At 28.4% G+C, this 21,511-nt stretch overlaps 8 protein-coding genes across 8 annotated transcripts; 6 read left to right on the top strand and 2 right to left on the bottom strand.

Annotated features, from left to right (window-relative positions):
• Positions 1 to 59: 59 nt before the first annotated feature.
• Positions 60 to 5,790, top strand: cand_004170 (filamin ABP280 repeat family protein; the record flags this gene model as incomplete). The annotated part of the gene is made up of 2 exons (XM_067210661.1): positions 60 to 116; positions 172 to 5,790. 2 exons carry the CDS (start codon positions 60 to 62, stop codon positions 5,788 to 5,790), a joined length of 5,676 nt encoding a protein of 1,891 aa, XP_067067421.1.
• A 392-nt stretch (positions 5,791 to 6,182) lies between these two features.
• Positions 6,183 to 6,686, bottom strand: cand_004160 (clathrin adaptor complex small chain family protein; the record flags this gene model as incomplete). Its single annotated transcript, XM_067210660.1, has 1 exon — positions 6,183 to 6,686. One exon carries the CDS (start codon positions 6,684 to 6,686, stop codon positions 6,183 to 6,185), a length of 504 nt encoding a protein of 167 aa, XP_067067420.1.
• A 412-nt stretch (positions 6,687 to 7,098) lies between these two features.
• cand_004150 (40s ribosomal protein S29) lies at positions 7,099 to 7,444 on the top strand (the record flags this gene model as incomplete). The annotated part of the gene is made up of 3 exons (XM_067210659.1): positions 7,099 to 7,265; positions 7,298 to 7,339; positions 7,405 to 7,444. 3 exons carry the CDS (start codon positions 7,099 to 7,101, stop codon positions 7,442 to 7,444), a joined length of 249 nt encoding a protein of 82 aa, XP_067067419.1.
• A 342-nt stretch (positions 7,445 to 7,786) lies between these two features.
• cand_004140 (PCI domain-containing protein) lies at positions 7,787 to 9,376 on the top strand (the record flags this gene model as incomplete). Its single annotated transcript, XM_067210658.1, has 1 exon — positions 7,787 to 9,376. The coding sequence occupies one exon, from the start codon at positions 7,787 to 7,789 to the stop codon at positions 9,374 to 9,376; it is 1,590 nt and encodes a 529-aa protein (XP_067067418.1).
• Positions 9,377 to 10,544: 1,168 nt separating this feature from the next.
• Positions 10,545 to 15,326, top strand: cand_004130 (uncharacterized protein; the record flags this gene model as incomplete). Its single annotated transcript, XM_067210657.1, has 1 exon — positions 10,545 to 15,326. One exon carries the CDS (start codon positions 10,545 to 10,547, stop codon positions 15,324 to 15,326), a length of 4,782 nt encoding a protein of 1,593 aa, XP_067067417.1.
• A 154-nt stretch (positions 15,327 to 15,480) lies between these two features.
• On the bottom strand, positions 15,481 to 17,199 carry cand_004120 (uncharacterized protein; the record flags this gene model as incomplete). The annotated part of the gene is made up of 1 exon (XM_067210656.1): positions 15,481 to 17,199. The coding sequence occupies one exon, from the start codon at positions 17,197 to 17,199 to the stop codon at positions 15,481 to 15,483; it is 1,719 nt and encodes a 572-aa protein (XP_067067416.1).
• A 1,687-nt stretch (positions 17,200 to 18,886) lies between these two features.
• Positions 18,887 to 19,627, top strand: cand_004110 (glycosyl transferase; the record flags this gene model as incomplete). The annotated part of the gene is made up of 4 exons (XM_067210655.1): positions 18,887 to 19,014; positions 19,077 to 19,248; positions 19,332 to 19,454; positions 19,520 to 19,627. The coding sequence occupies 4 exons, from the start codon at positions 18,887 to 18,889 to the stop codon at positions 19,625 to 19,627; spliced, it is 531 nt and encodes a 176-aa protein (XP_067067415.1).
• A 141-nt stretch (positions 19,628 to 19,768) lies between these two features.
• Positions 19,769 to 20,617, top strand: cand_004100 (uncharacterized protein; the record flags this gene model as incomplete). Its single annotated transcript, XM_067210654.1, has 1 exon — positions 19,769 to 20,617. One exon carries the CDS (start codon positions 19,769 to 19,771, stop codon positions 20,615 to 20,617), a length of 849 nt encoding a protein of 282 aa, XP_067067414.1.
• Positions 20,618 to 21,511: the final 894 nt, after the last annotated feature.

The following is a 21,511-nucleotide window of genomic DNA, read 5'->3' as shown; positions in this document are numbered from 1 at the left end:
TGTGGATTTACATGTGACATCTTGCTATATAATTGAAGAAGTTATAATATTAGTAATCAATGCTCAAAAAACGTGAAAATAAAGTTGAAGTAAATCATGCAAGTGCCGGTATTGAGGTAAGTTATATTTTAATTACGTTTAATAAGGGTTGTTCACTTTTTTTTTTTTTAGCTGTATATAACAGGAGCTAGGGAATTTTTCTTACCAAATAATAGCTCTCACAACTGGGATAAATCGGTCAATTGCATATGTGTAGCCTGGCTACCGTATGAAGATCCTTTAGAAATATTCAGCTTTCAACAAGGTATTAGATGGGATCCAGTATTAGGGAGACGCTGTACAGGTGTAGCTATTGCAAGATCTTGTATGACAGAAGGGAAAATAAGTGCACTTGAATGTGATTTTACTACATCTATTCATATTTTAAATGTTGGAGACGTAAAGTATGTGGCAAATACTCCAGTTTTAACTGAGGATAATAATAAATATGAAACCCCTAGGGTTGATGATGCAATTGAATTAAGGGTAAAATTCCCTCATGATTTGTTCAGTGTGACTTCTCAATCATCTAATTTTGAACAAGACAATGAAGAATCAATGAACATACCTGAATATTTTGATGAACCACTTCCAATATTCATATCTTTAGGGTATATTTCATCAGTAAGTGGAGATTGTGTATTTCGTTCTGCAAGTAAATGGAGACGTCCATTGAATGCAATTGGTGAAGAACCCTATAATTTAATTAGTGGCTCACCAATATCTTGGATTGGATCGGCTATTTTATTTAAGAAAGATTGGCTTAAAACTAGTACGTTGAGACGTGCATTTCCATTTGTACTCTACCCTCATCAGAAACTTATGGATATCATATACAAACACCGTGGCAAAATTCTTCATCCTTACCTTGCCGAAGGAGATACTAATGAACAATATAACTATCAATTTCAGAGTTTACAAGCTACTATTGAATCTTCAATAACGAAATGGGGAGATGAAGATAAAAAGGGAGTTGGGAAAATTCTACTTAAATCAAAAACATTCATTTCATATCCTCTAAATTGTACAGGAGTATTGAGACCTTTAGTCGAAAATTTTGATAGGAAAGATCTAGAAAAATCTTTTTTTTTGGCCAGTTTAATGTGTATTGATATTTTGTCTATTTATGATATCCCAAGTTGGAGTGATATGCAGGTATGGGATTTTTATCATTCTAAAATCCATGTATGTGCAATATGGAAGCATGAAAGGGATATATTACTTAATAGCTCAAATCCTTTTGATTTATTTCCATATCGTTTTGTTGGAATAAATGGACCACCATCTAATCAATCATTCTCCAGTGATGAAACAGTAAGAAACAGTGATGTGAGATTTACATGTTACTTTTCTGGCCGTATATTTATGACTCCAATTCCTGGAAGTGAACCTGATTTATATTTGTTTATGTTGATTAATGGAAAACCATTTGCAACTTTATCTGAGCCTATTAAATTATCAAGGCAAGATAATTGTATATTTGGAAAGGAACAACACTGTAAATTAAAAAGAATATCTTTTGAAAACTTGAACAATAACTCAGATAAAGATTCTATTTCAAGAGATAATGAATTAAATAATAAAAGTGCTGGCAGTTTAGTTTGTAAATTATACTCTTGGCCTCATAATAGCAAATATCTAGATAAAAAACAATATGCATATTTGAATTTAAGACCTCAAAAAGGCATAGTTTATAATTTATTATATGATTATAAAACTAATATGCCAGATTTATATTCTGCTCCAACTTTAGGACCATATGGAGTATGGACTGGTTTTATTCCTAATCAAGATAAATCATTGGGGAAACAAGAAAATAATGAAACGGGTTTATTTGGAGAAGCTGTATACAAGGTCAAAATTGAAGAATATTCTAATTTAAAAAATGATATTGACTCTACTACTTTAGAAATAGAATCCCAAGTTGATTACAGCTCAGATGATCTATCAAGTAAAATATCAGATATTGTTGAATATGATGATAGTGATGAGATTTATAGTAATAAGCCTTTTGTTTCATATATGTGCACAGCTATAGGTAATGGAATTGAAATGGGTATAGCAGGTGAGTGGTTACAATTTATAGTTCAATGTCGTGATGAAAAAGGAGATAAAGTACTAAAAGGAAATGGGAAAATATTTTTACGTTTAAAGTCAATCGGATTCTTGAGCTATTCATTTACAGCGGAACCTCTGGGTTTTAAATCTCATAATAGGTCCGAAATAAAAAGAACTAAAGCTTTAGTAAGCGTAGAAGGATCTAGTATTTGCCACTTCAATCTAGACGAATTAGATATTCCAATAGAATGGAGTGCAACTGAATCTTATTTTGGTATTTATAACTGCCGTTATAGATGTGAAAGATCAGGGAGATATTTATTAGAAGTGTTATTGGATGGTTTGGCAATTGCTGGTTCTCCATTCAGTATTATAATTACTCCTTCAAATCCTATTGCAAAAGCTTGTTCAACAATAGGAGAAGGTACTATAACATGCCGAGCTTGTCCTAGTATTGATTATATGACAAATATCAATAGATTAAAAGCAAGTAATGGAATAATTCCCAAATATATCAATTCATTTATTGTTGTTTTGCGCGATGAGTATGGTAATAGAATAAACTCTGGAGGTTACAACGTAAGGGCAAAATGTAATTCTCCGATAGGAATTATTCATGCAATATATGATAATTGGGATGGTTCGTATACTATATATTATACAGTTCATATAGATAAGAGCATTCAAGATCTAGATCTAAAAGTTATTTCAGGGATAGAGAAAAGTAATAATTCCTGTATTAATACTAGAGGAGAGGGATTAACATCTACAATGCGTGCAATAAAACAAGCTATTGGAGATAATCAAGTAGTTAGAAATGATCGAATTAACTTTAGTGGAGACGAAATTAATTGGTCTAAACTTGGATTTTTAGGAAATGATTTGCAACATGTATCAGAGAAATTTAGTGAAAGTACAAAATTTGGGAGCTATGAAACAAATTTTGTATCAGTTTCTTCAATTTCATTACTATCTGATTTTGAAATATATGTATATTTAGATGATACTACAATATATGGGGTACCTTTTACTCCCAACTTAACTAATTTACTAGAATTGAGAGAATGGTATGACATGGTAGATTCTGTATCTAAAGATAGTACTGAGAAGAAAATTGAAAAATTATTAGAGCTTAATGAATTTGATAAAGCTATCGAACTTATGCATAATTTAGAAAAAAAATATCTACATAATATTAAGGAGATTATACAGGAAATTGAACGTGAACCTAATGAACATGAACGTTTAATGGATAAAGTAGTTAGCCAACAAAATAAATGGGCAAAATTACAAAATCACAAGGTTCAATTAGAGATGATTGTGAAAGACAATAGTGATCGAGAAAGACTTTTAATTACATTTGCGAAGTATCTTTTGAAGCATTTGGAAGCTCAGATGATAAAACGGCAGCAAGTAGATTCAGACATGTTTGCTTATAGAGTACTTAAAGAAAACAATTTAGAACCTTTATGTAGAAATTTGGAGATTGAATATAATAAATTTCAACAGAAAAGAACTCGTGAATTATTACGTTTAGTTACTCTATTAGAAAGTAGTAAAATAAATTCCTTAGAGGAATTAATGGAACTTTATCAACTTATAGCAGATGAGTTAAGATCATTAGGACGTGGTAATCTAGCAACTCAATTTGATTTAGTAAATTCTTGCCTTATAGAAGAACAACAATTGAAAACTATTCGTTCTTCTTTACAGCATAAAAGTAATTTGCTACATAATATGGAAAATATTATTACTGAGCGTGAAAAGGCACTGAAAGATATTTCAAAAAATTTCACTAGCACGTTAGAGCTTGAAAAACATGATCGTAATTCAAAAAATTATATAGAAGAAAATAAAATTTTTATGGATACAGTAAATATTAAACCTGGTAAATCAATCCAAACAGATGATACTTTATCACTTACTGATACTATTATCGGACCATTAATTGAAGAAAGATCACTACTAAAGGGAAATATAAACCAAAAAAATAATAAAGCTTTGAATAGTTCTTCATTAAAATTAAAACATAGAAATTTAGGAAAACAGTTAGATTATGTAGAAAATATTATAAAGCACTACTGGAAACCTTTAATGGAATGGGATTTAAAATGTTTTGTAAAAATTCTTAAACAATGTCCAAGAATAGCTATTTGCTTGCGTGAATTATTTTGTTATTTTGCAAACACAATGTGGTTAAATAAAAATACCCCTAGTCATAGTATATCTAATATAGAAGACCCTGATAAAGTATATATGGGAGGTAACAATAGTATAACAAATGTTAGTGTTGGTGCACAAGGAATGAACACTGGTAGTTTCGGGATAGGATATAGGGGATTGGGAGGTATAGAGATGAACCTATTAGATAATAATTATTCTACATCTAATTATAAGTGGAATGTTGAAATACCAATTGTAAACTCAAATGATCCAAAGAAATTTAAATATAGAAAGATAATTGGAGTAACTAGACATGGGTTTAGACGGTTAGTACACTCATTAGATGTATGTAAAGAATTCTTGGAATCAGAAAAAACACTACGTAAGTTATTTGAGAAATATAGTTGCGAAAGGCCTACTTCAAATATCTATTCTAGTAAACAGAGAGTTAGAGTAATACCACAAGAGTTATGGATTCCATTATTAAGAGAATTAGCTTATATTAATGCACTAATTAGGTATGATATTTTAAGAAAAAAGACACTAGGTGATGATGCAGTCTTACACTTAACTAAAGTTGTAGATAGTGAGACTGGTAAAATTGATTATAATGTATGGGAAAATACCTCAGGATCACCGATAACAGGAAAAAGTACATCGAAAGTAATAACATCAAAATTTATGAATCTTTCACTAGAAAGTTCTGTATCTAATTTAAATTTGGGGACAGGGACGCCAACAAAAGTAGCTAATAAAAATACAAGTGGACTAGCAGTTACACAGGATAATATCCGTGATTTAAATAGAGTAACTGCATTTAGACACTTTTGTGAATTACACTTGATACCTTTATATAGAAATATATTTGGAGAACATGATTTTACTATATTAACAATGTTACCTCATATTAATAACTATTTAAGGTCTGAAATTTCTTTAAAGAATAGCTCAAATAATAATATAGATAATAAACCTCAAAATGTGGGAAAAGGGTTATCTGCTGCACAACAATTATATGACAGATATGAATGTACAATAGAAAATTGTCTTAAGATAGTTGCCTCTCAATTAAAAATAGCTGTTGTTATAGATATATTCTTAGATATTGCAATGAAAAGTATGAGAACTCATGAATTCGATGTAACAAGAGATATGGTGCAAATAATGAGAAATAAAGATAAAAAGTGCGATGATATACTTATAAATTATGGAGTAACACTACATGATTATATTAAACCTTTACACTTATACCAATATTTATGTAATCTTGGCTTTATACCAGGACATATTACTGGATCTGATCTATTTAATATTGTTGATCATATTTTGGATAAAAAAGAGAGTTTTACTCCAGTTCCTTTACCATCAACTTATTGTGTATCGAAATATTTATCTTTATTGGGTTTTATTGAGACATTATCAATATGTATATCAAAAGGTATTGTTGATAAATTGGCAGGTTCTAAATGGAGTGAGCATGACATTAAAACAGAAGTCATAGAACACCTTATACTTTATAAGTTACAATAGTAAAATAATTATACAAATATTTCAGGGTATATTCTGCACTAATTCATCACAAATTCATTTGTATAGGACTCTGCTTTAAAATAAACCAAATAATTCACATATATACCTATATCCCCAAAAAATCTAATATTAACTCAATTAAATAAAGAGATTTCTCTATTATATCATAAAAAACATACAATTGCTAAGACAAAATATAAAGTAATCGAAAATGTATCCTAATTCACTTTAATAACAATATATAATGATAAAGTGTTAGATTAGATATATATATAGCTATAAATAATTATATAAATAATAAGAAAATTGATCCCAGTTAAAAAGGATTTCACTTGATATTCGCAAATCTGTATATTTATAAATTGTCTATTAATAGTAATACATCCCCCACTTTAAAAAAGTGCTCCTGCCTTCTTCGCTGCGGTAACAGCTGACATAGCAAGGCTAGATGTAGTATCTCGACTTTCTTCCATAAGGGAATCTTGAGTTGACATAATACGTAAAGCAGCTTTTTTACTACTTTCCTCAATTTCACCACTTAATATAACTTCATCTAATATAAAGTAAGCCTTATGAAAGTTGAATATAAGATCTAATTCACACACATTTCCAAAGTAACGATCCAATACTTCTACAAAGTGATGTATAATTTCTAGAGCTAATAATTCATTGTCTACCTTCTCAATACAGGCGATAAAATATAAACTAGCATAACGTTTAGCTACTAGTGTATAATCTCGCCATTCAATAAAATTGCATAATTTACCTTGTCTATTAAGCACAACATAGGTTATTTCTTTAATCAACTTTTTCCTTTCATTTTGAGAGGATGAATTATACCACTTTTCCAATCTTACTTTTCCTTGTCTACTTATTAGTAAAAAAAACTGGAACATCTTTTATAAAAAGACAGGTATCTTGCCCAGACCTTAATTACACTATAGTCCCTTGCCACATATTTGAAATATATTTTAACATTGGCGCCACCAAAACTTTACCGCCATTTTTTTTATAAATATTACTTCGGTATCCCTGTTAATATATATAAGAGACAGGACATATTTTAAATAGTAATAGTATCGTTATACTCAATTAAAATATAAGGTAATTAAATAGAAAGAGAATGGAGGAGGAAGTTATATAATAATAATTATTGTATTGAAATTATAAAGACGCCTATTATTAAATAAATTATTGTCTATTTTTAATAACTTGGCCGCCATTTACAGAAATTTTCAGTTTCCTTAGGGAATTTTTGTAATTTGAGACACTTTTAATTTATATCTTTATAATATATTGGAATAAAGTATGGGCTATAGCAAGATATATAATTCTCATCCAAAGAGATATGGACAGGGAAGTCGTTGTTGCCGTGTTTGTTACAACCAGCATGGTTTAATCAGGAAGTATTCCTTAAACATTTGTAGACAGTGCTTCCGAGAACGTGCAGAGATTATTGGCTTTATGAAGTATAAGTAAGTGTTTGATACTTGGTTCTTATTTAAAGACTACAAGAGAATTGTTCAAGGATAGTGTCACTACGAAACAAGTAGTTTTCATGCCACTGTCAAATTTCAAACTGGAGATTTAAAGTATAGTTTACTTATTTTGTAGAATAGAACTTGTATTAAGTACTAGATATTTAAATATTTGAATTTGGTTCTTAAAAATTTTGATTTGATATCATTGTAAATGTAAACTTATCAATATATAACTAGTCATTTGTGTACAGATGTCTTTTCTATACCTAAATAGTTTTTAAACTAGGTCGATTTTCAAATATCACCTTAGTAACAAATAGGATTAGATTGATTTATACTGGGTAATCTTTTCTTTGTCTTTATTTGGGTTATTCTTTGTTCTAATTATATTTCAACTCATACCTTTCTAATTTTACAGTTTAATATTAGCGCTGATATGTACCGCGTGGTAACACTTTTGTGGGTTATATATTCCCTTTAGTTGCCTGAATTTGAATTTATTGGGTACATTCAAGATGACTGATAGTAATGTAGAGTTAAAAGAAGATGAACAAATAAATGGAGTAGTCTGCAATAATCGCAAGCTAAGTGATACTAAGGTTTTGCTGTTGACTTCTATAGATCTTATCAGGAGGGGAGTTGAGATAGCTGATAATCGCCTAATAGGTCGTGCACTGCATTCATATGCAGTGTTAAGACGTTCTTGTAAACTAAATAATATTATCTTAATTCTTAATAGCATTAATACTTTAACTGAGGGTCCTTTAGGTGAAGATTGTAGAATGATTTTATCTATTCTATTAAATGTAGTTAAATCTTCCAATGAGGACATTGATATGAAGAATACTAATACTGTAGATTTAATTGAAGATACTGATACCAAGATGGAACAGCTAGTTAATAAGTTGGATATATCTGTATATTCTAATTGTTTGCCAGAATGTGTGACATTTCTCGGATCACTAGCATTGATACATTTATTGGATTCAAAGATTAAATCGAAAATAGAAACTTTGAATACTTTTGATAAACAATTAACAGACTCTTTAGAACTTTCTGTAGCTTTATATCAGTTTGTAAGAAAGTTTACACATCAATCTATGGATCTACTATCAGCTAAGACCATTTTTTATTATGGTAGGGTGAATGAACTTTGTAAGAAACTCGGAAGTATCAGAAATGAAATATTAGCTTCCTATAGAATTGCTACTTTACATCATAATCTGATGACTCAAGCAACTTGTTTAAATTTAATTTTGAGAAGTTATATATTAGAAAATCTGTATGATTTAGGGCTTAAAGCTCTAGAAAAGTTGACTTATCCTGAACAATTATCATCAAATGCTCAACAAGCACGTTATTTATATTACTCTGGTATTTTATATGCAATAAAACTAGAATATTCTAAATCTTACAGTTGCTTAACTCAAGCAATTCGTAAAGCTCCCCATACAAAGGGCAAGTCAGGTTTGAGCTTTGCTTTGTCATCTCAGAAATTTGCAATTGTAGTTCAACTTTTAATGGGGGGAATTCCTGAAAGATTTATTTTTAATACCTCATCATTACGAAGAGGTTTATTACCATATTTATATTTAACACAAGCTGTTAGGTCTGGAGACATTAGGGGATTTGAGGCTGTTATAGAGAAAAATAGAACTATTTTTGAAAATGATCGTGCTATGGTTTTGATTCAAAGATTAGCTCATAATGTTATACGAGCTGGTCTTAGAACTATTTGTGTATCCTATAGTAGGATATATCTTGATGATATAGCAGATAAACTTGGTTGGGGAAATACAGATGATATAGAGGGAGTTGTTGCAAAAGCTATTTTAGATAAAGTAATAGATGCTAGGATTAATGATGAAATGAGATCAGTGGAAATGATTCCACAGAAGGATCAATATGGATCTGATGTAATGCTAAGAAGTCTTCATTCACGCATTGCATTCTGCCTCCTCCTCAGAAGCGATGCTATTAAAGCAATGGAGTATCCAGATGTATCTACATCTACTAAGCCCTCTGATTCTGATGAGGAAGCAAGGCGTTTATCTCAAGAAGAGATTGAAGCTGCTGTTAGAGGAATAGATGATGGGATGATCTAGTTAAATTGTGCTTAGATTTTCACTTGTATTTCTCTCATTTATATAATATTTTCCACTAATAAACTAAGGTTTCACAATCACTTATATATCCTTAAAATATCAAATAATTGGTTTGTTTGTAGGGAGACTATATATTTTAAATGTTTGATTTAGATTGGGTTATATTTCTTAGGATTATTATAATTGATACAAGTACTTTCTACTATTAGAGTTATTTAATCAAGACAATTATTAAGTAGTGATCTAGTATTATATATAAATAAAAAGAAATACAATAACGTGAAGTATTAAATAATTTTATGAAATAAAAGTGAGTTTGTTCCTAATTTGTAGAAGTTAGATATTTGTATAGTTTTCAAATTCATTTATATCTAGAATATATTTATTTAAATAAAATATTGATGCATTGTTTTATAAATATATTATTTTAAATATCACCGAAGATCTCCTGTGTTCCGTACTTTATTGTATATATTTTCCTACACAGTAGTAAGTTTCAGTATTATTTATTCTTAAAATATTAGTCATTTATTCAGTAGAAGACAAAAATCTAGATGATTTGTTTGGAATTAAGATTATTATTAAAAGTAGACAGTCTTTGTTATTTTGGTAAAATGACTTAGTTACAATACTTATAAATTCATTTATTAATGAAGTTTAATTTACAATATCTTGATATATATTTAATTAGTTAATCAAGTCAAGCAATATTTTTGAATAATTAATATTATAGAATAAAATAGCCTATTATGATTGTATAACAGCCGAGAAAACTTATAAATATAGAGCATCGATTTAATTATCCAATTTTAAGACAAAAATAGTTTTAAAAAAAAACAGATTGCTGCATTTTAAGTATGATTTTTAAAAGATGATTTTTTTGTAGTATTAAAGTAAATATTTTAAGAGTCCTGGTTTAGAGACTTTAAAATTCTTTTGTTCCACTTGGAAACTCAAAAATTTCAATAATATATATCATAATTAGGGATATTGAAATTAATAATTGCAATATATTACTTTTTTCTTCTTGAAATATTCTGTCAGATGTAAAATGAGAGACAGAAAAAGAATTATTTGCATGTAATGGCGGGATTTTAGTGGGGTTACAGGTAGTATCACATGCTTTACTATTAACTTTCAAATATAGAAATTGAAGTTACTCTTTTAAATGGAGGAATTTTCTACAAGGGATCGCAGTGAAATAGAAGGAGAACTTTCAAATTATGTGAACTCTTTAATAGAACCCTTGGAGAGTAATCCAATAGAGTCTTGTAGGCATGAGGCATCTACTAAAAAGCGGATTAGTTTAACTACAGCATCTAGTGAAGAATGTAAAAGGAATCAATGGATAGTTGGAGCTAACGCACTCGATGACCTTCGTGATATTGTTAAGTTGGTAAAGAGAGATATTGAAGGGGGGAGTGAGTCTCAGAGGCATGCTATATTTTTACTAGGGGAGTGGAATATAGTAAAATCAAAGATTTTACCATTATGGAAGTTAAGTAGTGATAATATAGATGTACAAAGTTTAATAATTCAGTTGCTATTTTGGCTTACATTACCTCCAGATGAAAATTGGCGTAAATATCATGAGAAATCTGCGATATTCAATACATACCTTAAATATCAACAGCAAGTTAAGGCAGCACTATGCTGTGAAAAATTTTGGTTGGGGATAATCAATTTCTATAAGAAACTAACTGAATTTGTTGATTTGAAAGGTTATTTCCCATATGAACTTGATTTGCTTAAAGAGAAGCAAGATGAGTTAATTAGACTTCGAGAAGTAGATAATTCTATTGTAACCAACAACTTTACTCCTGAAACTAATAATATATGTAGTTTAAATTTAGATACTGAAGATGAGTATTCGAGTGGTGATAGAAAAGAGGTTAGCGAAGATAAAGGAAGATTTGAAAGACTTGAGATGATCTACTCCTTAAGAGATGATATACGCGAGATAAACAATTGTGCTGAACATCGGGTATATTTATATAGAAATCGTATGAAAGTTGTGAAAGCTTTAATAATTCAGCTCTTAAAAATAAGAGATCCAAATGTAATGGATTCAATAAGGCTATTTGGTAAGAAATCACTTCATTTAACATTAGTATATTATTTAATTATCGAAGGAATTTTGGATATATTTGAAGATGATTGTAAAGAATTGATTGAGCAGTTAAAGAAACAAAGGAATTTAGAAACTGCTTTGGTAGATCCTTGGCATTTATTAGATCTAATATATGGAATAGTATGTAGGATTCAACCAAGCAACTATGTCGAGATACTTTTTGGAAGACCCATCGGTAAAAATAATAAATTAGACTTAAAATTACTTTATAAAGAAAATCTTTCGAAAACATTCAATTCAATTTTTCCTTTATCAATTATGAAAAGACACTCTAATTTTAATCCTGAATTAGCTAGAAGAAGAATAAGGGAAAATAATGGTGACCTATGTACAAACACTACAGTAAAGTCTGTAAAGGTCTCATGTCCCCCTAAATATAAGTATTTTTCCGATATAGATGAAAAATTTGAATATATAGATATTTTAATTGGTCCTATGCAATCTGCAACAAATAATATTTCCGGTAATAATGATCATTTTGTGGATTTAACTGAGGTATTTGACGAATTTAATAGGCCATCTTTTAGCTTTAAAAGTTTAATTGCAACTTTAGGTGAATATTTAGAACGTTTTATAGCAAAAACTTTGCCTGTAATATTGGGAAAACTTTTTTTAGATGTTAGAAGTAGTAGAGACAATTATAATCAATGGGATATTATTCGTCTATTAAGTTTAATGACATGGATTTTATCTTACAAGCGTGGGGTTTTCTTAGAGTCAATAAAAGACGATAACAGTGATGCTGCTGTTACTGATGAGCTTGCAAGGCTGCTTAAAGAAACAAAGTGCCTCGTTAATATTGATCTTCATGGCTCAGTTTCATTTGCTCATGAAATATTAAGGAAATATAGTAGAGAAGCTTTGTTAAAAGACAAGTCTGACAAAGTAACAAGAGTTGTTTTGCGATTTTTAAATGAGCAATTTAAAATTATTGATTTGACTAATAATTCTAGGAACTCTTCTATTAAGCAAATAGGTTTTGCAACTGTAGCTTATATAGTTAAATTAGATATAATGAGTGATTTATCCTGGATACTAAAAAACTTTTCAGTTTCATCACATCATCCCGAATTATTACTTTATTCAATAGAGGTAAGTAATCGTTTAATCAAACTTATCGGGAACTTAGGTGGGTCAGCAGTTGTTCAAGTAGCCAAAAAAAAACGGGAATATGATAAAAGTAGTGGGAAATATGATGAAGACTATATTGGGAATGAAAATTTTACCTTTGATAAAAATAAAATAGAAGATGACAAAGAAAGAATCAGAATTATGAATTTAGATGATATTTTAGAGGAATTTTGCGATGGAAGAGTTATTGCAAATATAATGATGTTGGTTAAAAAGTATAGAATAAATCATTCGAATGTTAATTGGCATATTTCCAGATTTGCTAGAAAATTAATAACTTCTCGTCTTCCTGGAGATCTTGAAAAAGGTGAATCTGGTGAAACTTTGCAGCTTAACTGTGGGTTATTTTTTCAGCTATCCTACTTTATTACCTTTTCAAATATTCTAGCAGATAGAGAATTTTCTAAAATGAACAAGGATGAGGGAGCTCGGGATATTATTCGTTTAGCAAGGCATGTTGTACATCAATTCTGGATAACTGCTAAATTAAATCCTTTTATTTATATTGAACTCTTTTTTTCCAAACATTCTCCAAGAGGTATGGGTCTAGCTGATCCTGAAAGACTTAGATCTTTATTTACAAATTATACAAAGGGAATTGATTCTTTTATAGTAGATAGAATGACAAATTTAGGAACTAATGCATCTGAAGCTAGAAGTCATGTAAAATCAACGAGAAATAAATCTAAAGCTAATCTTGCCATTTGGACTACCGAAGAAGATGAGGAGCTGAAAGATCTGTTTATAAAATATAGAGATAGCCCTCAATGTATTGCAATTGTATCAGGATTTCTTTCAGTTACCAGATCTGAGAGACTTGTAAAAAAACGTCTAACTGAATTGGGACTTATAGAGTCCAATGACAAAGAAGTAAATCTTAATAATTTAAACTCAAATAATCATATACCAAAGAGCAAATTAAAATCTTTCCCAATACTTGGTGCTGTGATGGCCTTTAAAGATATCTCTCAAGAAGAACTGATTGATCATGAAGATAACAATTCTGTAGAGTTTGATCCCAAGATAATTTTAGAGGAACTTTGTAGTATTACAGAAGAACTACATTCTACTAGAGATTTGCTTGAAGATTTAGATGATATTCCACTTGAAATGCCTCCTTCAGCTCCTATTTCACTTCTTAATCATCCAGCATATGTCGCAATACTAAAAATAATGGGTTTTAAAGAGCCTGAAGATAATTTTTCATTATGGAGCATTCCTAAACAAGTTTCTCAAGATGAACTACTTTTTAAATTGCAAAAAATAAAGGAATTAATACCTCTTAATAACTCAGATATATCTGCAATGATAAAAGATAATACTAATAATGAATTAAATAATATGCTTCAAAAGTCTTCAGATAATAATACACTTACTACTATTAACTTAGAGAATGTTTTAGTAAATTTTTTAGAGCATCCAGATACTACTGGAAAAATATTAAAACCACTAATACATGATTTTCAAACTGATAATGGTTTACTACACTTAATTATATCTGAACTTTCCAATCTGGTTAATTCAAAGTACTCTGAAATTGACTGGAAAAATTTGTTAATTGAACAAAGAATTATTTGGATATCCCAAGAATACTTTGAATCACTAGGAATACAGAGTAATGCAAGAAAAGTTCGTCAATCTAAAGTATTAAGTGATTTACTAATTATTTTAGGATGTAAACTTGTAAATATTTCTAAAGATGATAAATCATATATCAGTTTATTCAAAGGGATTAATATACCTTCTTTAAATACTGATAGTAATTCTATGAATTTATTCAACTCAGATGATGAAGAAAATAAATGTTATGAGTATGAAGAACATTGGGTATTAGATGTAGAATCAATATCACAAGCAGAGCTTGCAGGTCGAGTAGATACTCTCAAGAAGTTGGTACCTAAAGTGATGAAATCTTTTGAACAAATTATTGAAGAAAGTGACAAATATACATCTAAGAAAGTCAAAATATCGAAGAGTACAATTGCTGGCATTACTAAAAGTATTTTAGACTTAAAAATAAATGCCCCAGATATGATAAAGGAATATATTGAGATTATTTATAATTTTATGAACAAATCAATAAATCAAGACTCTACTAGTAGTATGAATAGTAATGGTGAATACTTAATAACATTACCTATATCTGAGAATTCAATTGATTCTCTAGAATACTTGTTGAAAGTTCTGAATGGAGTAAAAATATATCATGACTTGAAAATAGCTAAGTGGTCATTCAACTTATTAGATCAAACAGATATGAAGGGCTTTGCAGCAATTTCAAAGGTTTTAAAACGTCTTGGTGAATTAGATTTAGAATCCTTGCAAATACTAGCTTCTGAAATTTGTTGCACGAGGAAAAGAAAAATGAAGAGAAAAGATACTAAATATAAGACTATTTTTAAAACTAAAAAAGTAAAAACTAGAGAACTATTGAAAGATAAAATAAATAATACTCCTACAAATAATATAATTAGTACATGTAGTAGTAATGAGGATTCGCCGCATATTGAAGATTCAGTAATTACTGATGAAGATTCCCAAATTCCATTTTGGAATGATAATGATAAAGAGGACTGGGAAAATGAATGGAATGAGATTGAAAAACGAATGAGATCAATAGCACAAGCTGACATAGATTTAGATTTCAATGATTTAGATGTTTCCAGAGATATATTCTGTAGAGAGTAAATAAACAGTATATTTAAGTAAATTAAGTAAATTTAGTTAAAAAAAAAAAAAAACATTTCCTTTTTTTTTTTTTTAAATATATATTAAATTCAGTGTTAATTAGTGCATTGTAATTTAACTTCATTATATAATATATTCTAGAATTTTATTCTCATTAATATTTTATACATTTACACATGCAAAGACCACATCTAGGGCATATTGACACTTTTTTCAATAGATTTCCTCCATCTTGGTAATCTGAGTAGTCCAGATGTCTTTTATTGGAATTTTTTAATGAATCCTTCATATTTAAATTGTTAATACTTCTATGAGATCTTAAAGCTGAAACTATATCATAATCATCCTCTATAGATGTTTCTTTTGAATAAGGAAATGTTTTAATTGACTCTTGCTGAGGTCCAGTGACTTTTGAATTTCTAGATGATATTCCCACATACTTTATTTCACCACTGCGAGTTTCTTTGAATCCCAATGGTAAGTTAGTTGCATTATAAACTTCAGTCTTTATATTAGATGTTCCATCATATTTTAAATGTTGGTATTTATTTACAAAAAGTAATGCACCCTTATTGCTTTTCCCAGAATTTCCATCATAATAAATATGTACTTGACCGTTATCCAAGCCCAAAATAATTTGATTAATTTCACTAGGCCAAGAACAAATTGATATCCCATGTTCAAATGACATGTAAGGGTCAACTTTTATTTTGGAATCAGATAAAAGTTCATTAACATCAAAAATATAAAGGTCTCCTCTTTTATCAAATTTATAGTTACCCTTTGATGAATCACTCAAAATCTCAGATGTACCAGTTATTACATACCCTTTGCAGGGTGATATACAAATGTTTGTTTTATCACTTGTTTCACAAGGCAGATTTGCCACTTTACTAACTGGATATTTTGGTTTTCTAAGATCCCATAGTGCCAATGACTTATCACTGGTTCCTCTACTCATAAGATATATGTCTCCAGTTAAAATATCTAAAAATTTTATATCACATATATTTTTGTCCCCTAATTCCTGTTTATGAGCTTCTCTTATTATAAAGCTTGGAGTTTCAGAGAAGGATTCACCACTATTTGATGAAAACACCTGAATAGAACCATCTGAACAACCAGCTGCAATGCAATTTCCTAAATTTGAAGTGCTTATTGAATTTACAGAAATTGATGAAATATTTATATTTCGTTTATCTAAGCATTTCATAGTTGTTATACTAGGAATATATTGATCAATTCCATATGGTTTACTATTTATATCAAATAATCTAATTGTGCCATCCATAGCAGATGTCCAAAATTTATTGGGGTCATTTGCATGCCAACTTAAATCCAATATCATATGAGTATGGCCTAAGTTAGATTTAGCAGCACGTACATATGGATCCCCTCTAACAGTAGCATTGAGAAAATCTCCATTATGATCATATATTCTGCAGCTTGAATCACCACAGGCTGTAAGGAACATAGTACCACTCCTATTATATTCTAAGGCTTGAATTGCATGGCTTTCCAAAGGAACTATACTTTTCAAAGGATTGAGATTGTTTGAATACATTGAATTGAAATCATATATTAGTACTGTACCATCTAATATCCCACACAACATTCTGTGAGCTTTTAAAGGAAGTGAAATAGAGGTTATTGGCTTATTAATATCTCTATAATCTGGTAAAATAACTTTTGAAGTCAAAGGAAATTCATTATCTAGTGAAGTACTCAAATTATTATCATTTGAACCTGTATATTTAGTAGCTGCAAATTCACTCTGAAGTTTCAAAATATTCGCAAAACTATTTACACCAGTATCATCTTCTTCATCAGAAATATCGCTTTCACTATTACATAAAGCTCTTATTCTCTCCATCTAGCAGCATAAAGTTTTCAAACCTACAAAAGGCTGAGTAGGTAAGATATTGGCGGGTTCATACCACTTGACTTGTTATTTTCTTTTTGGGCATATTTTTTAGATTATAAAGAGATCTTAGACTAAAATTGTAGTTTTAATATTTGAAAATATTTTCCTTTAGCAAATAATATGGTTTTATAATGTACCTTAATATATTGTAAATCATAAACATTTCTTGTTTATAACATTTTTATATTACTTTAAGAGTGAAGATATTATAACAAATAAACACTTTATTTCCATTTAAAATATACTTATTTATTTATAAAAGCCTAAATTTATCAAAAAAAATCAGGCTACTTTATCGGGTAATTCTTGATTAGAATAGCAAAATATTTTATAGATAATTCAATTTTGTGGTATAAATGTTAGATATAATAGATATTGGAGTAAGGACCTCGGACTTTCTGATATGCAATAATGCGGAGTTATACTAATTATTTGTTTGAGACCATGATTATTATCAAAAAAATAATTATCCTTATTTCTCATTTAAAGTTATAATATTTGTAAATCTATCAAAAACTCTATAACCCAGAATTATTAATAATTCATTTCATTCTTTAATATTTTATTAGTTAATTATCAAAGATCATTATTTTTTTTTTACACAAATTATATAACTTTATAAGTTTTTATTTAAATTCCAAACTCTTTAATATTTAATATATATTTAAGATCCCAAGCTTGCCTTCAAATCTTAGTATTTTTAGTCATAATATTGATTGAAACCAATATTTAATAAATCATTAATTACTTGTTTTTTTTTGACTTTATTATAAAGTTGACTTAAATCAAAATTATCTAATCATTTCTCAAAACTTTGTTTTAAATTTAATCAAAGCAGTTTATGAGTAACTATTTACCATGTATTCAATGAAAGCTTACTGAATATTTGATGAAATAAACTGATATATCAATAGTAAGAACTAATAATATACTACAATAAATTTTATTATAAAATTGGATTTTTTTAATTAAAGAATTTTCGAAAGTTCATAGAAAATCCATAAATATCCTCAAAAAGTTTCCATTTTATATTATGTATCCAGGGTTGTAGTACAGTACTAAATATTTGTGTATAAAAACCAAAATAAAAAAATTATATATAAATAAGTATCTAAATATATCATTTGACGTAAAATATTACATGACTTAAAAAAATTAACCAGAAGGTGTTTAAATAGCTGCTGTTTCCATTTCCTTTTAAGATTTAGACTAATATGTTGATCTGAACATATTATTATTTAGGTAAAAAAATATTTAGAAAGCCTATTTTCCACAAATTAAAAATAACCATATTTTTATATTGAGCTATTTTATTTTTGGGTACAAAATTTTTTAGTTTAATATTTTGGATCCTTTATCTAATCTAATTAGTTTAAATATAACTTAACTCATAATATTTACTGAGCAACCTAGATTAGACATAATTTAAATATTTAATTCCATATTTACTTGTATAATAGCCCATATAATAAGAGTCTTGATACTTCTACAGTAACATTTGTAAATTTATAGTTAGTGGATATTTGCATGTATGCAATGTAAACTATAAAATTATTCGCGCCTAAATGGCGCTATATTATAGTGGTACTTGTTTTATTCCCAATATTAAAGTTGCAGTTTTGATATATCTAGTCCTATGTCACATATTCTGGTTACTGTAGGAACTACAAAATTTGATAATCTTATTAAAGCAGTGGATACTGAAGAGTTTCATGAAGCTGCATTGAAATTAGGATACACATATATGTATATACAGTATGGAAGGTATATTATCTACTCTTAAATCTTCGTATTTATAAATTAATATAAATATTATGATTAATCAGGGGAGATTATATTCCATCTTTGGGTATATCTAGTCCCATTGAAGGTTTAAAATCTAGAAAATTATTAGAAGTTGAGGCTATTGACTACACTAAAGGATTTGATTTAAAAAAGTTTGGACTTGTTATTAGTCATGCAGGGGCTGGGACTATTTTAGATACACTAAGAAGTAAGGTAGGTTCTAAGCATACAAAAAAAGTAGAGGAATCACTGGAATTAAATATAATTAATTTTCTGAACTCATTTATTTATATTAGGTGAAATTGATTGTGGTTTCTAATCAACTACTAATGAATAATCACCAAATGGAACTCTCAAATAAACTTCAAGAACTTAACTATCTTATAGCTATTCATAACCCAAAAGATCTTGTTAGTGCTGTAAGTCTACAAAACTTATTAATTTTATATATATATTAGTAAAGTCATATTATATATATTACCAGATGCAGAATATCTCTTCTAGCTCAATGAAAGATTTCCCTGAAGCAGATATTAGTTTATTTAAACAAATAATATCTGAAATTGTAGGCTTTAATGTGTGGAATAGATAAATTTCCTTTATTATATTATCGTAAAGAGACACGATACCACCTAACATGGCATATACCCGCCACATGTCTAGTTTTACATCCTAACCAAGAAAATCTAGAAACTTTAATTTATTATTAAAAAATTATTTTCTAAAAATAGTTATGATACCTAAAAAAGTATATAACTACAATAATATCCGTGTATTTGCAGTTTGTTTGGCTATAGCTGTAAGTATATTATGGTGGTTTTTAGCTTTAACATCACGAACATATCATTACCAAATTGTCGGCTTTCCAATCAATAATTACATCACATTAGATATATCTTTATGGAATGTATGGGCTTCTTCTGATTGTTCACCTAATATAATGCGAAATAAATTAAATATTGATTTCTGCAAGTTAATAGTATCTAAAATAGATCGACAATCTATAGGAAATGTAATGAGATATCTTTGTTTATTAGGGTATGGATCGAACTCTAGAATATCTAGATGTAGCTCATTTACAGATCTATATATAGCATCAGTTACACTTATTATAATTGCAAGTATGGTTATTGTACTCCTTATTTCATCACTATTTTTTCTAACAGTCTTATACATTACAAAGCGACTTCAACGGATTAGAAGTATTGTATTGACTCAAACTATTCTTGCTGCAATGTTATCAATCATGGGTATATTTTTGTATTTGCTTATTGGGGGTTTTTTTGCTAATATTATGGGTTTTGGTAATACAATTAAATCAAATAGAATGTCTTCATTATTTTTCGGATCATCTACTCTTGGGGTAGGATTTTATATAGCATTATTAGCTTGTTTATATACATGTTTAGTCGTCCCATGGGTATCTAGTGTTATAAATATAATTTCTAAAGAAGAAATAAATAAGGATGATACGGATGTTATTAGGCAAGCTTTGTTTGATATATATCTAGAAGAAGAAATAGATGAGACTCAACGATTATTAATGATGTTGAACGATCAAAGTAGGGTTAGAAATTATTAAAGCTAAATTAACTTTTGAATCTTTGGATAAATAGTGATTCTAGATAAATTGGAGTGTAAAATGGGCTCTCAATTTTTTTCATTCTATAATTTAAACTTGGGAAATATACTATACAAAGGCTTATAATTAATTAGATTATATTATATATATTGGTTCAAAATAGTTAATAAAATTGTACGGATTTTGTATTCAAGTTCTTCACTAATTACAACTTTATCTTTTTATAATCTATACTATTAGAATTCTTAAATATTTTTTGAAATATTCAGAAAATATTATACTTTTGTTCCAGTTCAATTATTATTACTAATGGTTGATAACTTAAACAGCAAATACAAATAACAGGTTATAAAATACAGTAATACAATATTTTACACTTAAACATAATATTTAGTGATATAATTTATTTCAGGTGAATTTTTTATTTACATTATAATTATAGAGAAGACCTTCATATTTATCAAACATTCTACTAAGCAGTATCATATATAGATGTTATATTGATGTAAACAATACAGTAACTGATATTATATTTAATGTTCTTATTTTTTATAAAAGAATTGTTCTTTTAAAATATAATATTAGTATTCTATTATCTACCTTAATTTTCCAGTAGTGTTCATTAACTAAGAAATCTCTTGTTGGAATCCCAATAGTTTCTGTTAGTACCTGGTTTTGGGAGATTTCTACATTCATATACACACGCTTTAGTTTAATTAATAGTGATTTTTTTCATTTCAGGTAATAGTCCCAATAATATTTATTAGAAGAAAAGAGTTAGTACCTGGAATCTAAAATCTGATGTGCTATATATTATATATGTTTAACAAAATTTATTTTTAGAGTTAGGGAATAAATTAGTAAGTCTTGAATAACTAAAGGGGATATTTTGGT

Source organism: Cryptosporidium andersoni (genome assembly GCF_001865355.1).
Source record: "Cryptosporidium andersoni isolate 30847 chromosome Unknown contig_75, whole genome shotgun sequence".
NCBI classification, from domain to species: Eukaryota; Apicomplexa; class Conoidasida; order Eucoccidiorida; family Cryptosporidiidae; genus Cryptosporidium; species Cryptosporidium andersoni.
This window is presented reverse-complemented; position numbering and strand designations above follow the sequence as displayed.